Here is a 16,092-nt window from a genome sequence, read left to right as displayed (position 1 = left end):
ACTACTTACTTAACAACCAGTGATGTTCGTTAATTAGTTCTCTTGCTGTCATAATTTAATATTCACAAAATTCTTGCATTCAGGATTGCTCAGAATTTTACTATAATTTGAAACCCACGAACTAGTGAAGTCATCACCTGAAAGAAAAAAAAAGTTCTGGAGGCCCTTAGCGAAATCAGCTCAGGCGAGTTACACGAGATTTGACAGATGACTCCTGCGGCGCACGCTGTCATCATGTCACAGACCCAAGAACGGTTATTATTCGAATATTGTATAATTAGGTTGGCTTTAATGGTGTCGATACCAATCACTACACGGTATTCAAGAATCGATATTTCCTTGCTACACATTGAACGTTGTTACACACTAGCTTGCTATGCCTGACTTTACATGACGATATTGCAAAAAATCACTGAATATTTACTTTTACAAATATAGTTCTTTGCTGACAATGTTCGTGGGGTAGGCCTAATATGTCAAGGAAAACCATTAGAGGAAGTATTTGAACAGTTCACTTTTTCGTGACCTTTGAACATTGGTAACAGTGTCGCTGTACCTCCATAGACATGCACAAGTACATCAAGTATGCGTACGTGTACATATTTACTTCCAAATGACGTCATGTACTTTATTGTAAGGCGCTTTGCTTTCACGAGCACTGCAGAACGACGACGGCTCTTCGTCAAAGTGAAAATGGCAAAGTTCGACGACGTTTGCCGTGCATTCCATGGTAGATTTCTATGCGGAAGTCATTCATATTTTACAGGTTACTTTTATTAAGACGTCCCATAGTTGGGACCGATCATTGAGGTATTTCTATAAATTACGAATTTGGGAATTGTGGCTTACAACTTGGAATACTTGTTCTCCAAAGCTCCAACCTGTTGGCCAGTTTGCATAACGGCGACATATACCTTCATCCCCCACCCGGGGGATTTACGCCCATTACATGGCGCAGTGGCAGAGGGCATTAAACGCGGCTCCGTTAATAATGTAGCCCGCCCTCTCTGTTTAAGCCTACACTGATTCCCAGTGTCTGAGCCCTACTTTACTGTTACCGTTACTTACCGTAAAAAAATCCCATGGTGAGCACCAGTCTAATCAGACTTGACTGCGAATCAATTTCTGTCAGAAGTGTCAGAGTTGCGGTCAAAATAAACAATGGGTTTCTTCTCCCTTTGTGCTTGTTTGACTCACTAATTGTATATCTCAGAAGATGTGATTATTCAGATTAACTGCATTTTTGTTTTGAGATTCCACATGTCTGTATCCTTGGTAGTTTTGCGGTTTGAAATAGCTGACGATTTTGACTTGGCGACGTCAATCTGTTTCACATCCTGCAAAGAAAACAATCCAGACATGACAGAAAAAGGTGGAGTGGAAAAGCAACACGAAGGCACGATTTGTGACTTTAAAAATGTTCAAAGAAGACTGAGTTGAATTTATGACTTAATGGAAGGCTTTTATATGTTGATACTTGTGGTTTTAACTTCTGTTGGAAAGATTTCCATATACGGACAGCACTTGATGCCTCTGTGCACAAACCTATGAGACTTCCAAAAAAAAGTGTTTTCTAAGGAGATGCTTGGGAACTTTTGCAGCTGAATTTCACTTTTAGGACATGCCGTCACTTTTGGATGGCTGTTCTAACATTTTAAGGGAAAACTAGTATTGTCCGTATATGGAACTCTTTATGTTGTATAATCGGTTTACAATACGTCGTTGCATGGGTGTCAAATTATGCACTTTTCTTCCACCACATCGGCCGTAGTCCAATCACACAAAACGCTTAGGCCCAGGCCTACAATAAAAGAAGGAAAAACTGTGGAGAAAACAGTGGTCTTTCTTCGTTCATCTGTATTGGCTTCCAGTTGACATAATGGCATTGAACATCCACTTTTTATGGAAAAAAGTGTCATCTGTAGAGCAAAGATGTTAAGCTGTAAGACGAATCTTTATTCAGAAAACTCAGATACACTGACGTTGCAATCCAGTACAGGGACAGTTTACAGCTAAACTGTTCAGATAATTTGATTGGTGGGCCATTTATAAGGCAGTCAGTCCATTAGAGTGCAGAGTTTGTTCCTCAGACCGTATCCTATGTTTGTATTTGCACATGCAGTTTGACGTTCTGTTGCACTTGATTCCCTGCTAGGAAATAAAATTCAAAGTAAAGATGGCTGCTCGCTTGGCGACAGCGAGTTGGCTGCATCAAATACCGCCTCGTTTCCAAAACACCGAGAGGAAGAAGTGTCCAAAAAGATGAATCCGTCCCAAAAGGAGATCCAGGGACCTAGAAAGAGGATGGCCAAGGATGCGGTTGCTAAGCAACAGTTGCTTGAGCAGCATCGGGGCTCCAGGGAAATGAGAGAGATCATTGTAGAAACTGTGACCTTCACAGGTCAGTATTCCATAGGTTTTGAGAGTTTTAAGTTGAATTTTCTTCCCGAACATCATTTCAGTTCGACAACAGGGGCAGATCCAGGGGGACGAGGGCATGGGAGGCACATGCCCCCTTTGTTTCACCCCCCCCCCAAAAAAGGAGAAAAACAGGGAGGGAGAAGAAAATGAGGGGTCATGCTGCCTGAAATAAGCCATGTGTGATTTAAATTTGAATAACATCTGGTAAACTGAGTTATCTGACTGCATATAAACATAACAATTTGAATTCCCCAGACTAAAGACACTGTTGCTATACCTCGTGATTCGGGGCAAGCTTTTGCAAAGTGACCACACCATCTCTGGAATGGACTGGTTCCTATGTGCCCTTCTTTTCCACTGAGAACAGTGCATTGTTGCAAGGCATCTCTTATGTAACTAAGGAAAAGCTTGCCCGAATCACGAGGTATAGCAACAGTGTCTTTAGTATGGAGAATTCCAATCGTTACGTTCACATGAATTTAAAGAACTCAATGTACGAGATTTTATTCAAATTTAACTTGCAAAAGGCTTATTGTGCCACAGAGCACCTAGGATACAAAATGGCCCCAGACCCCACACCAGATGGGCATTTTACCATTTACTGCTTTAGTTCATTGGCCCTCCTTTTAGAAATTCCAGGACCATGTGCCCCTTTGGGAAAATCCTGTTTCCGCACTGGTCATACTCATTGGACATGCACTTAAACTCTTTTTTAGCAGGTTCAGAGTTTGACAGAAGGAATCCAGAAAATCCAGAAAAAGCTGATGTGAAGGACCAAGACAACTCACTGTCAACTGTGGAAGGTATCCAAGATGCCCCCAGCATGCCAGCAGATCCCAACCGAGACGACCCTCGCAAGTTGAAAGCTGAGCCCAAGGCTGAGCCCAAGACTCAAGTGGAAGGCAACTCAACTAAAGATTTGTCAGGTGGTAAACCAGCCGGGCACAAAAACAAGAAATCCAAAAAAATGCCCAGTAACGTCGATGCGGCCAAGAGGGCATCAACGCCCGAGTCATCTTTCCAGAGCAGAGACGGACAGAAAGATTCTTCATCCGAACGATCGGGTCAAAAGACACAGAGAGAGGAGGAACTTAAATCTGACATTCCCTTGAGTGATCCCACTTCTGCCACCAGAAGCTATGCCTCTGCTGTGTCTGGAAGCCCCCTTGCTGAGATGGTAGAGACCAAAGATGAACACGGCGTCTTGCCCGCTGACAGCAGTGTCTCAGTTGGAGGCAGTGCCCAGGATGGCAAGCATGCCTCTAAGAGCCCACTGTCTAAACACCAGAACGTGATCCCATTTTTCTCTGGGAATCCAAGCGTGGAAATAACGAAAGGAATTCTCCATCTCTTCAAGGAAAAGTAAGTAGGACAACCGAATTCCCCACTGGCAGTAAAATTCTTGTCTGAAGAAAGATTATCTAATGAATTTCTCATTGATATCTACCTTGGACTTTTCTTAACCTGGATCTGGATATAACTCTTTCAATCCAATTCAGCGAGATGACTCCACTGGATGAAGGTGTGACCCGAAGCGAGATGCTCTGCATGTTGGCAGTTCCTGCGACAATGACCTGCCACGACCTCCTTCAACTGGCCGCCCCTCTCAGCCAGGGCATCCAACTGATGCGGGTGATCCGGGACACCACGCCCAATCAGTACATGGTCCTCATCAAATTCAAGCAACAGGTGAGCTACACAGATTGCTTGTTGAACTGCTTGCAAGAGGACGTTTTAAAAAAATGAACAAATCTTTTGTTCAATAGAGTATGTACAAAAGAGGTTTCCCTGTGGAACAAAATGAACTGCCTGCAAGATGGCTACCATGCAAGGCCTCTATAAACAGGCATGAATGACAGGTTAAAAATGTCATTCATTGTCTCTGGTTGAAATTTTAAACGCGCTAGTACCACAGTTGTTTTGTACACAGACACAGAGTCTGAGAAGTCTGTGGAGATAGCTTGTTTGTTTAACTGTAACTTGGCACCTGTGCATGGCCTGTAGTTTGGGTAAATGTTGCTCCCTTAGAAGCATGCCCCTAGAGTAATAGAAAATGTGAAATTGCGGCAGGAATTGTGCGAATGCTGTTTGACTGACTCTTGCGACCCAGTGTTGGTAACTTTTCACCGTGTATCAAAAGTTGGCCGCTGTATCTTGCCTGCTCTGACAGTCAAATTGTTAAACCAAAATTACTTTGCACAGCTGAAAATAATTTGCACCAATGGGAACATCTGGCTGTTAATTTCAGCCGCTTGCTTTTGGTTATTGTGTTATCGCTCAGCCAAGTAATTTGGACAAGACCAAATTCACATGCCCTGTACATGAAAGTATGGTGCACTGGCTGAGATTTGTGACTCATGATCAGAGTGTCAGGGGTTCGAATCCAGCTGCTGACTGTATACTGGATATTGTGTCCATGGGCAAGCCACTTTGCCTCCACTTGCCTCTCTCCACCTAGGAGTATACAAGGAAAATTGGCATTTTCTAGGAAGCAACCTGTGGTTTACTAGAATCCTGTCCGAAGAAATAGTTTCAGTTATTTCTAGCCATCAAAGCCAGAGAAAAATGCTGGCCTGGTGGACCACGTTGGCTCGTGACAGACTTCACTTTTTTGGGGTGAACATGATGAAAAATTACAACATCTTTTCATTTCCTTTTTGCAGAAAGATGCGGATGAGTTTTACTCAGAGTTCAACGGCAAACCTTTCAATTCCATTGAGAGCAGCATCTGTTACTTGGTCTACGTGTCCAGGGTCGAATGCATGAAAGCCTCAGAGGTAAGTTGTGTCTATTAGCTTTATGCATGAATTGACGAGGGTGCTCTGTAGCTTTATATATCAAAATGACTTTTAGCTGCCTCCAAATATGTTGACTAGGGCTAGGTCTAGATCTTTGCCAATTGAAGATACACATAGACGTACTACTGACAACAGACAGAGAAGCTCTGGTAGCCCAATCTGGACACAGCCTGAGGTTACATTTTTTGTTGGCCAATTTTAAAGAGTTACTGACTGCAGAAATGCGCTAAGCACAGTTAATAGTGGCTATTGAAAAACAGGTTTAATACTGACGAAAGTGCTGCTCATTGTGTGCCACACAAGACTGGTCGTCCACTCATTTTTGCTCATCCAAAAATGAGGAGCAGTTTCCTGTTGAAGGGAATTAAGCAGAGATTGGGCCCTTGGGGAAGGGAGGGGCTATGCCTTACAATGACGAGGAGGCCCCGTTAACTTTCTGCATGGTATCTTTGCATCTTGCAGGGTGCGACTCTACCGGTTCCGGGTTTGACGGAGCTGCCCACCTGCCATATCTGCCTGGAGCGCATGGATGAATCGGTGGACGGGATCCTGACCATACTGTGCAATCATTCCTTCCATGGGAACTGCTTGGACAAATGGGGTGACACAAGGTAAGGCAAACAGGTTGACAACATTGGCACTGTATGTTCAGGTTTGTCTAAGGCCTGTGTTGGCACTGTGCTATCTCAGAGTTGGTTGATGTTCCAGATTTTGGAAGAGACCCTTGTCAGGTTATCACTTCAGCTTTCTACAGGGTGAATGATTGATTCCGTTGTGAGCAGAAAAGTGCAATAATCAAATTAGTCGCACTGCATAAAGTTTGATAGAAATATTTGTTGAGCCAGTTTGATGTTACACAGGATAAAAAGGGACCAAGGTTAGTGCAGATTTATGAAATGCGTCAAATATAATTATTGCAAAATGGAAATGACCATGTTCTGAAACTGAATCTCTGTGGCTTGCTTTTTTTCTAGTTGTCCCGTATGTCGTTACTGTCAGACACCAGAGGCAGTCGAGGACCACAAATGCTTCACCTGTGGGGCACAGGAGGTGGGAATTCGCTTCCTATTAGTTTAGCACCAATCCTTTTCAATTTGCTTGACCATTTATCTCTCTGTGAGCTATCAAGGTTGGGACAAGAACCAAAGAACTCAACTTTAATGGGAGACCCGTGAAGTAATGTTTAAGGCATCTGGATGCAGAACAACTGATTGGTGTATTTAGTTCTTTCTCTTCAAAGTTTGTTGCAGGATTTTCAAAGGTAATAGGAAATGAAACAACAGCAGAACTAAATATCTACTTCTGTGGTCAACATTTTACACATACTTTGGTTGTAAATGTTTCATAAGAAGTTGTGAGACTTGATCTATTCCTGGCAACCATTTCTCTTCCATTGGTAATCAATAACGAGAGTACATTAAAACATTCTTCACAGGTTCACAGGTATTGTAGAGTGTGCGTTAATGTAAACAGAGCCTGTGTTACCTGATCAGGTACAGAAACAAAAAGGGTACCAAGAATCGGTACAGTCTCAAAAATCAAGATTAAACACTTTCAGTCCATTTCTACTCCTATGTTTGAACCGCCGCCGTACCTCTCTTGATGGGGCATTGAATGTTACAACTTGGCCTTACAACTTTGTCAACGTCACAAGTACAGATCCGTCACTTGGCTAACGCTTGATGCCAATGCTTCTGTTGTTGACAGAGTCTATGGATATGCCTGATCTGTGGCCATGTTGGCTGTGGACGATACTCCAACCGCCATTCCTACACCCATTTCGAGGAGACTCAGCATACGTACGCCATGCAGCTGGGCAATCAGAGAGTGTGGGACTACGCTGGAGGTAGGATCAGAGAGCTTGGCCTGGAATGCAAAAACCAAGCTTTGGATTTTATAGCAGTATGCTGGAGAAAAGGCAGATGATGAATTAGACCAGGGAACTTGGTGGATTCTAAAGAATGAAGCCCCTTAACTAGAGTAGTTTATGTAGTCACTACAAATCCTCATAATCAGTCACAAGCCGTCACAGATTATCCCTTGGTATCACAAGTTGTCACAAGCCATCACAAGTCAACGCCATTCAGGCTGATATCACAAGCCAGTCACCAGCCAGTCACAGGTCATCACAAGCCATCACAGATAATCACAAGTTGTCACAAGCCATCACAAGACGAGCAAAAAGTCAGTCAAGTGGCATATCTTGTCACCACACTATCACAAGTCACAAGTCATCACAAGTTAACAGAAACCACCACAGGTTACGCACATGTTGGTCATTAGAGGTGAAACACAAGTCCTCACCATGTGTCAGAATTTGTCACAACTGGTTGCCATTGACCGTGACAAAGGAATTCTTTCCTGTTATTATTTACCCATTGTGCGCCACAAGATATGGCTAAAAACTGAAAAACAATATAGAACCGAGGTTCTTTACATTGTTGAATTTAGTTCAACTCTTCATCAAATGCTGAAGAGAGTTTAGAGTCAAATGACGACTGATAGATCTGGTAACACAATGGACTTTGCATTTCACGGCCACAGATAACTACGTCCATCGGCTAGTCCAGAGCAAAGGCGACGGTAAACCCATCGAGTGGGACAGGCAGGACACGGAGACAGCCCACACAGAGAAGCTGGACTCACTTCAACTTGAGGTACGCGATCTGAGAAATGGGGACAAGAAAGAGCAAAACTAAACATTGATCAGCCGAGACTGGCCTTTACATCAGCGCTTATGAAGTTGTTGGCATGTGGAAATCTGATGTGAGAGTTTTGTAGAATGGCTTAAAAAAATAAGAAACCCTTGCTCCATCCCCAATGTAGTTATGGACTGAATGTTCTCTTTGTTTTGTGTCTAAAATGAGAATTCCTGATCCGGATTTTGTTAAAATTTTGGAGCAACAAAACCCAACTTCAGGATCCGATGAGAACTGATTGCATGTAGCATCATCTGTTTTGTTTTACCGACTGTTTGCTTACTTTGAAAGAGAAAATACTGAACGCTTTTTTCAAATTCACTGATAGGCGGGCTTGACTGGCAGCAAAGTCCTTGGATATTTTGTGTCTCTACAATTGATTTGTTGTGCTTTGTTTGGTCACAGTATTCCTACCTGTTGACAAGCCAGTTGGAGTCACAGAGAATCTACTTTGAGGAGCAGATGGCTCGCATCGAACAAGATGCACTGAACAGAGTAAGTCTTCCGAACAGCAAGGATGTAATAGATCAAATGGATGAGCCGATGGATGATCGAAAAAAATCGGAATTGGAAAAAGTGAGCCGAGTTGTCATACCAGCCAGTACCAAAATTCCTATAATAATTCCAACTTCATGATTAAAACTCAAGAGATGCCATTACTACAGTAAGCCCATGTTTTGGGTCTGGTGAGGCCATAGTTTAGGCTTCATATGCCCATGGTCGGTGGTCTTGTGTGCCCATGATTCGGGTTTCGTTTGCCAGTAGTTTGGGTCTGGTGAGCCCATAGTTTAGGCCTCATATGCCCATGGTTGGTGGTCTTGTGTGCACGTGGTTCGGGTTTTGTGTGCTAAGAGTTTGGGTCTGGTGTGCCCATAATTTGTGTGATGTGCCCATGGCTCAGGTCTTGGTGTTCCCATAGGTAAGGTTTGGTGAGTGCATAGTTTGGATCTGGTTTTCACATAATTCAATCGTGATAAGTCCATGGTTTGGGATTCTACGTGCCCACGGTGAGTGGCGTAGCAAGGATTTTACTGGTGGGGGGCAGAAAGGGACACCAGCTTTCAGTGGTGTGTTTTTTGGGGCAAGTTTTTTTTAGCCTTGTTCAATTTTTCCGGTGGAGGGGCACCAGGAATTTGTGGGGGGCACATGCCCCCCAAGGCCCACCCCGTGGCTACGGCACTGCCCACAGTTTGATCCAGTGTACCCATAGTTTGGGGCTGGTGGGCCCACATGGGGTACTGTGTGTCCACTAATTTAGATTTAATTGCACAGCCTGGAGTAAACTTGAGTGCCATTATGATCGGTGTGCAGCAATACATGTAAATGTTCTCTTTGGCTGTGACAAAGTTCAAGAGACTCAAGAGACTCAAGAGAAGAGATGGGCATTGAATGCATGTATTTGACTAGTTTGACTTGATTATTGCATGGTCTGGTCTTGATTATTAGATGTCAGAAGTGGAGGCCCGCTCTCGGAAGACAGTCGAAGAGAGAGACAAGATGGAGCAGTGCCTGCAGACTGCGGTCAAGGAGAAGACAGGACTGGAGAGGAAATGCTCTCAGCTCAGCAGCCGACTCAGTAAGATAACCGCCGAGCTCAAGGAGGAAAAAGAGGTACGTTTAGAGTTGAGTTCAAGACCCTGTGGTATTCCTGGACCGATTTGAAGGAGAAAGAGGCCCATATGTCACCGTATCCTGCAATGTCAGTCTTAAGGCCATTTTTTTTTAAGGTAATACTGTTTTTGTTTGCAGATCAGATGGAGCTCTTTGATTTGATGTATCACTTAGCTTTGGATCCTGATGCAGACAGACAACATCTGTAAAGATCTTGGGTGTTCCGTTGATTTGACAGTATGCAAATTTTTTAAATGCCTTCAATTCCTAAGCGGCACTTGTGACTTTAAGTTGGGCTGCACGATTGCTCTTCTCTTCGGAAAGAGATACCTAGGACAGTACGTGACTTGAATGGACATTGCTATTTTCTCTCTCTCTCTGATTATCAGATGAATCGATGCTTGAGGGACAATCAACAACTTTGGCAGACCAAAGTAATGGAGCTAGAAAAGAAATGCAACGAAGACAGTAAACAAAAGCAAGGGGTATGTACATGTTTTCTTCTGCTGCCTCTGAATTGTCAATAGTTTTTGCGTGGTTTCTTGAAAACAATAAACCTCATGCGGTTTTGAATAAAATTTTATGGAATGACAAAGCATGGAGAAATAAAACAGATAAAGTGAATTGCGAAAGAAACCAAAAAAAGTGGAATTGGGTGAAAATTACCAATTTGCATGTAAATACCTCGCAATTGACCCCAATTTAATGTTAATGGTTTGTCAATTTGCCAATGATGAGCACTTTCACCTGCCTGAAAAAAAATCCTGGCAATGCCCACTGCAGAGACCAGTGATAGAATTTGTTAAAGTGTGGTTGGGAAGGTGCATCGAAGTGAGCCATTTGCAATCTTGTGCTCGTGCAGGAAATTGATGACCTGAAGGAGCAACTGCGAGACTTGATGTTCTACCTGGATGCCCAGCAGAAGATCGGCAGCACCTCAGAAGACACCCGGCAGGAAATCCAAGACGGGCAGATCGTGATTGGTGCGGCGGCCGCGTCCTCGTCGACGTCGTCGCGCAAAGGCCGGAAAAAGGGACGGTGATGTGGCTCAGGTTACATGTGCAAGAGGGTCTTTCAGTGTGATCAGCTGGTGAGGATGGTTAAGTGGATCTTGCAGAGTAAAAGTAAGCCTGAAAAACTCATCGTTCAAGAGTAAGTGCTTTAACCGAGGATGGCTGTTTCCTGTTTGTCGGGATGCATTCAACCCAAGTCCTCCAAAAAGGTGCTTTGTGCGTGCTCAGATGTCTGTAGAAGGTGCTGTGTATAAATTGCAGCTGTCTACAGAGGGCGCTGTGTACAAATGGAGCTGCCTGCAGAGAGCAGTATGTACAAGCTGACCTGTCTATAAAGAGCGCTTTGTGCAGTTGCTGCCGTCTACTGAGGGCGCTTTGTACAAATGCTGGGCAAATTAGAGTGACACCACTAGTTATAATTATAGTGTAACTAACACTGCCAGTGATGGATTGTATGGACCGACTAGTCGACTGCTGGTTGTCAGTGGCCAAAGATTTTGATACATCAATGTGGAGGGAACCATTCTCATGAAAAGAATGAAATAATTATACACAAATGTGCTTGCCTACAGAGGGCGCGGTGTACTAACAGCTGATATCTGCAGAGGGCACTGTGCACTCATCATGAGGCTTAGAGCTGTTTATACGGTCATTTGCAAAGGTTCAGGACCACCCACAGAAAATGCATCAACCTGAAGAAAAAACAAACTTAAACCAGTCAATCATGGCAACTTGTGTTTATTTTTAATGTGTAACCTAATTGTATCTTGGTTAGCAATTTGATTACTTGTCCATGGTTTGACTTGTTAACTGGCTAATATTTAGGTTGCCCTCGTTTAGTTTTGATTACTTAGACTGGCTTGTTTGCCCATGCTGCCTTACAGACAAAATGTATACAGAAGACCTGCCTTTGCAACAAAATTCACGCAAATGGGCTCATAGTTCAACTCTGATGTTATCCCTACTGTAAGAAATATCTTATGTAACCATTCAATGAAACAAGGTAATGCATCCCCAGTGACAGAAATACCAACAAAACTCCCGGTGGTCTTAAACTTTTGCAGATGACTGTAGAGAGAGTAGCGACATAAGTGTCTCAATTATTGGAACCAAAATGGTGGATTATTAGCACACAATGGCTGCATGCTGTGCTGTATAGATAATGAACAGCCATTTTGGTTCCAAAGTCTGAAGTTGGCTCTACTGTCTCTATATACAGCTCTGATGCAGCTGGTGTCTGTAGACCATGGACGTCCTATTAAAAAATTTGGACTTGCAGTGCCATAGTACCGATTGAAGCCACTGGCGGCCATTTTACCATACCAAATACAAAAGTGATGGTTGGCAAACTTACCACTGTAACTGTTGAAGAAACAAACGAATTTAGTTAACAATAACAATAAACATTTGTATTACTTTTGTATTCGGCACAGTAAGATTGCCGCTAGGGACTTAAGTGACCTGTGCATGCTTGGTAAGATTTGAAACTTTGCATGGTGGAGGCTAGACTTGGAGAAGGTGTGCGAGTACACCACGTGAAACTGATTTCTTCTATAAAACTGGTGGTTCTGAGAAGAACCGGTGAGTGTAAACTTGAGATTTCGACCAGCTTACTCTGGTCATCCTCAAGAGAGATGCCAGACTGGAGTGGAGCACTGAGTTACAAGATGTGATATCAGAGATGTGTGGTAGAGAATGTTACTGGAGAATTGGCTTGTGGTTTATAATGGAGCACAAGTGGGTGGATGCTGCATCCTTGTTGCTGGAGCGTGAAGTGACTGGCTTAATTGGGTCGCTGGTTACTGGGGCAATGAAGGGGGTGGATGCTGTATGTCTGCTGCGCTGGAGACGGCGTTGGTGCGGTGGGGTTAGGGTGGTGGCTTTGGGTATAGGTGAGAGAGCTGGACAGCTGTGTGGACTTCAGATATAGAGGACCCTAACGTCTGTTGGCTTAGGGGCTTTAGTGGTGCCGTGGCTTGTAGGAATGGTCACCAGATGTCGCTTAGCTGGCAACGGATGTCTTGTGGGACAGTGTTGTGCCAGAAGATCTTGATGGCTTCTCAGATTCTTCTGGGGAGCCAATTCTTATGGGGTAATGATCTACCCTGAGTCCCAGTTGATATTGTGGTCGGAGGCGTGTGCATGCTTGACGATGGCCGACCGATGGTCGTAGTCTCCGTGACAGTCATAAGCGCAGTGTTCCTTCATCCTGGTGGGCAGGTTCCTTCCAGTTTTCCCGATGTAGACCTTTCCACACTCACGGGTATGCAGTACACACCTGGACGGTTACTGGCGTGCTCTTTGTCCTTGTGGGTATAGAGGATGGACTTGGGATTGTTCGGAGCAGAGTGGAAACTTTGGATGTTTGCTGACTGTAGAATACGTTGGAGCTGGTGAGAGACTGTGCCTAAGCAACGGAGACAGACTATGGCATTGGGCTCACATGGCGTTACCTATAAACCGTCTCTTACTCTGCGTGCTGCAGAGAGCTGCTTTAGTACCCAACGCCCTTGTGTATATAATGCAGCAATCCATGGAGGCTCTCAGTACAAATGCTTGTATGCCAGTGCTTGCTGAAGCATTAACTGATTCGGTAGTGGACAGCATCTTGTAATTTTATGGTGGACCAAAAAAGTGGACACAAAATTTAATTCAGTGCAAATGGTGTGCCTCGTTCTAGAGTGCTTCGTGGAATGGATATTCAACCCATCACCTCATAATATTCTGTTGTACTCAGCTCGCAAACTGGTGACAACATACATCGATCAGGCTGAAAATAAAATCGTGAAGTACAGAGATACATGTGCACACACAAAAAATCCATTTCCTGTTACAGGGGTAGCAACATCTCACTATCCCAGAGTGTACTCGAAATTGTTGTAATAAATTTTCACAATTCTGTGAATGAAACTACGCGTAAGGATTCCTCAAATGTTTCTGGGGCACGGTAGCCCGAAGACCCGAAGAAGCCTTCAGGGAGCAGACATTGAGAAACAGTTACAACTTTAGAGATAGGAGAAAAACCCCAAGAAAAGAAAAGGAAAAAAAAAAACACATGTGGACTAGACCGGAGTTCGAACCCGTCTCCCAAGCGAGGCTAATCTGCCTCAGTGGCGATAGCTTGTTTCTGACGGGGAACCTGAATGACTCTTATCCAGCAGAATGTACACGTACATGTTTCATTTGTTACTTGAGGAAAAGGCTTACTTCTTTGGGCTTGTCGGGGGGGGGTAAGGGTGAGCAAAACTGCCCAGCTTCAAGGAATGCCAGTCTCTCACCGAAGAATCTAGGTTCATTCAAATATGGGAACATGAAGGACAGAGGCTCTACATGGCTGTACGTGTTCCCGTTGTATTCCTACATTTTAACCCGGCATTTAGGGCCGGGCCTCCCACTTAACTCCACTGCAGATGATCAGGCATTGATTCTGAAAGGTTTGGGCAGAATGAACCAACATATGACCCTGCATTCAAAGATTTGAGGATGAATAATGCTTCGTGATGTGCGTTGTTGCCCAAAAAGGACCTTGATCAGTGCAATTAACTGAGACGTTCCTAAGATGTATAGGAGCGGTTAATTGGAGTTGTGAATGTGATAAGCGTCGTTGCCCTATTTTGTTGAGCATTCAACGGTTTGCCAAGCTGTGGAAAGTCCGCTTTGCGGTGCTCTCCAGGTGACATCACTGATCTCTCTACACTGGATAGCCAGCTCTGCTCTGTGAATTGAAGCGACTGCTCGGCCACCTCAGTCTATTCACTACAATGGTATTTTGCAAGTCACCAGCCTTAGCGCTGTGCAGGAATGCAATTTTTAATGCACTGAAGTTGAAAGCCATTGTATTGAATAGCCTAAGATGGCCGCTGTCACTTCAATTCACACATAGGCGGTTACTGCTGAGCTGCTTATCCAGCCTATAGTGTAATTCTACCACCAGAATTAGAAGCCATTACTGCGGTGGTACAACGCTCGTGGGCAGGTGGTACGCGCGCGTTACATACATCTTCGACCAGTAGGGTGTCGTGATTTGCCACATGCACGCGTGCGTCAAGCTGAAAAATGTGCGTATGAGTGCAGTACCACCGCAGTTAAGGCGTCTGGTCGGATTAGCGTATAGAGATCAGTGGGTGACTTGGTCGTATTGCAGGATTTTTAAAAATTGCGCACTCCTAGTAGAGTTGTGGAATTCTACACCATCTTTCTAGTCATTGACTTGACTCAAGTCTGTGGCTTTCGATGTGAATACTTTGATTAGCGAAATACCAAACCGTACACAAGCGGCAACCTTCTTGCCATGCGATGTGGGGTTCAAGATTTGGATACTGTATGGCAACGCGTGTGCGCACCCCAAGAGCTGAACTGCTCGTATCATTGTCACAGTGTGACGCAAAATGGCTTGTGTATTAGAACGTTCCGTTTACCATCGTGCATTCAACACGTGACTTGATCCCCCGATAATCATGTTTCAAGGGAAAGTCCAATATGCCTAACATACCAGTCTTTCACATGCTGAAATATAATTCAACCAGTTTGACGTCATCGATAGGCTTAATGGATATTAAGACAGTGCTTGTCTGTCTTACTGGATTAACTGTTTTGATTCAAAATACAGATCTAGTTAATTTTATTATTTGGTCAGGTTTGATTACGTCGAATAATACAGGATCAATCACGCTTGTAACTTTCTGGTGATGTATTGATACAAAAACACAAAAGAAATGTTTAGCCTTTCGTCTTAGCCTTTAACTATACTGTAATATTCTGATACGTGTAAAAGATGTGACTGTGGAACACTAATTATGCGATATTTAAAGATGTATAAAATATCGAAGCTTTAATACTGAAGGAATGCCAAGAGAAATACACCTGAGCATCTAATGAAATTGCCTTGTGTCTGTCGTGTCTTTTCTGTTGGGTTGTTTCTTTACTAACAACTAGTGTAAAGTTCTAGTCTTTAGTTTTCATCAGAGGTGGTAACAAATCAACTTTTGCAAGTCCAAGTCAAGTCACAAGTCTTTTTGTTCAAGTACAAAGTCAAGTTGCACTTTGTGTGATTTCGCCCGCGACTGGAGCTACGTTGGAAGGTTTGGATATTTTGTCTGACCCGGGGCGTGTGAATGGTAGGATATGCATAATTCATATCACTTGAGTGATGGTGGGCTGAAGTTATGCAAATACGTGTAACCCAACCTGTGGACATGCTTCACGTTCACTAACGACGTTTTCGAACTGAAAAACCAGTCAACATCAAGTTCAACATTTTTAAGACGCTTTGAAATAAGCACTCACAGATATTCTTCTATAGTAGCCAAGAACTTGTGATGAGCGCAGATAATTTGAGCCATTATCAATTTTTGCGGTGTCTCACATTCTTGAATACAGTCACAATGTATGATATGTCCGCTCGCTTTATACCGCGAATCTAGCCCATTTCTCCCCAAAACTGGAAATTAAAAGGATGAATTCTCAAAAATATCTAATTGTGGGTAGATGTTATAAAAATTTTATATTAGCGTGTCTTGAAGGCATGTTACAACCACCTAAACGTGGTAT

The 16,092-nt window shown here is 43.6% G+C and overlaps 1 protein-coding gene across 6 annotated transcripts; it reads left to right on the top strand.

Annotated features, from left to right (window-relative positions):
- The first annotated feature begins 607 nt into the window (after positions 1-607).
- brap (BRCA1 associated protein) lies at positions 608-15,422 on the top strand. 6 transcript variants are annotated; one of them, XM_022253141.2, is made up of 13 exons: positions 608-730; positions 2,156-2,401; positions 3,138-3,783; positions 3,921-4,110; positions 5,085-5,198; positions 5,682-5,830; positions 6,194-6,269; positions 6,927-7,065; positions 7,764-7,876; positions 8,324-8,413; positions 9,365-9,529; positions 9,919-10,014; positions 10,392-15,422. In XM_022253141.2, exons 1-13 carry the CDS (start codon positions 622-624, stop codon positions 10,569-10,571), a joined length of 2,313 nt encoding a protein of 770 aa, XP_022108833.2. In that variant the 5' UTR covers positions 608-621; the 3' UTR covers positions 10,572-15,422. The 6 variants fall into 6 exon arrangements, with proteins under 6 accessions (XP_022108833.2, XP_086997049.1, XP_086997047.1 ...); XM_087140923.1 differs by having other exon boundaries at positions 704-810; XM_087140921.1 differs by lacking the exon at positions 608-730 and adding an exon at positions 1,086-1,372 and having other exon boundaries at positions 3,141-3,783.
- The last annotated feature ends 670 nt before the right edge of the window (positions 15,423-16,092 follow it).

The sequence above is a fragment of the Acanthaster planci genome, linkage group LG09 (genome assembly GCF_054643075.1).
Source record: "Acanthaster planci isolate LZ-2023a linkage group LG09, COTS_SCS, whole genome shotgun sequence".
Classification (NCBI taxonomy): Eukaryota; Metazoa; Echinodermata; class Asteroidea; order Valvatida; family Acanthasteridae; genus Acanthaster; species Acanthaster planci.
Note: the sequence above shows the minus strand (reverse complement) of the source record. Positions and strands in the feature narration are given on the sequence as shown.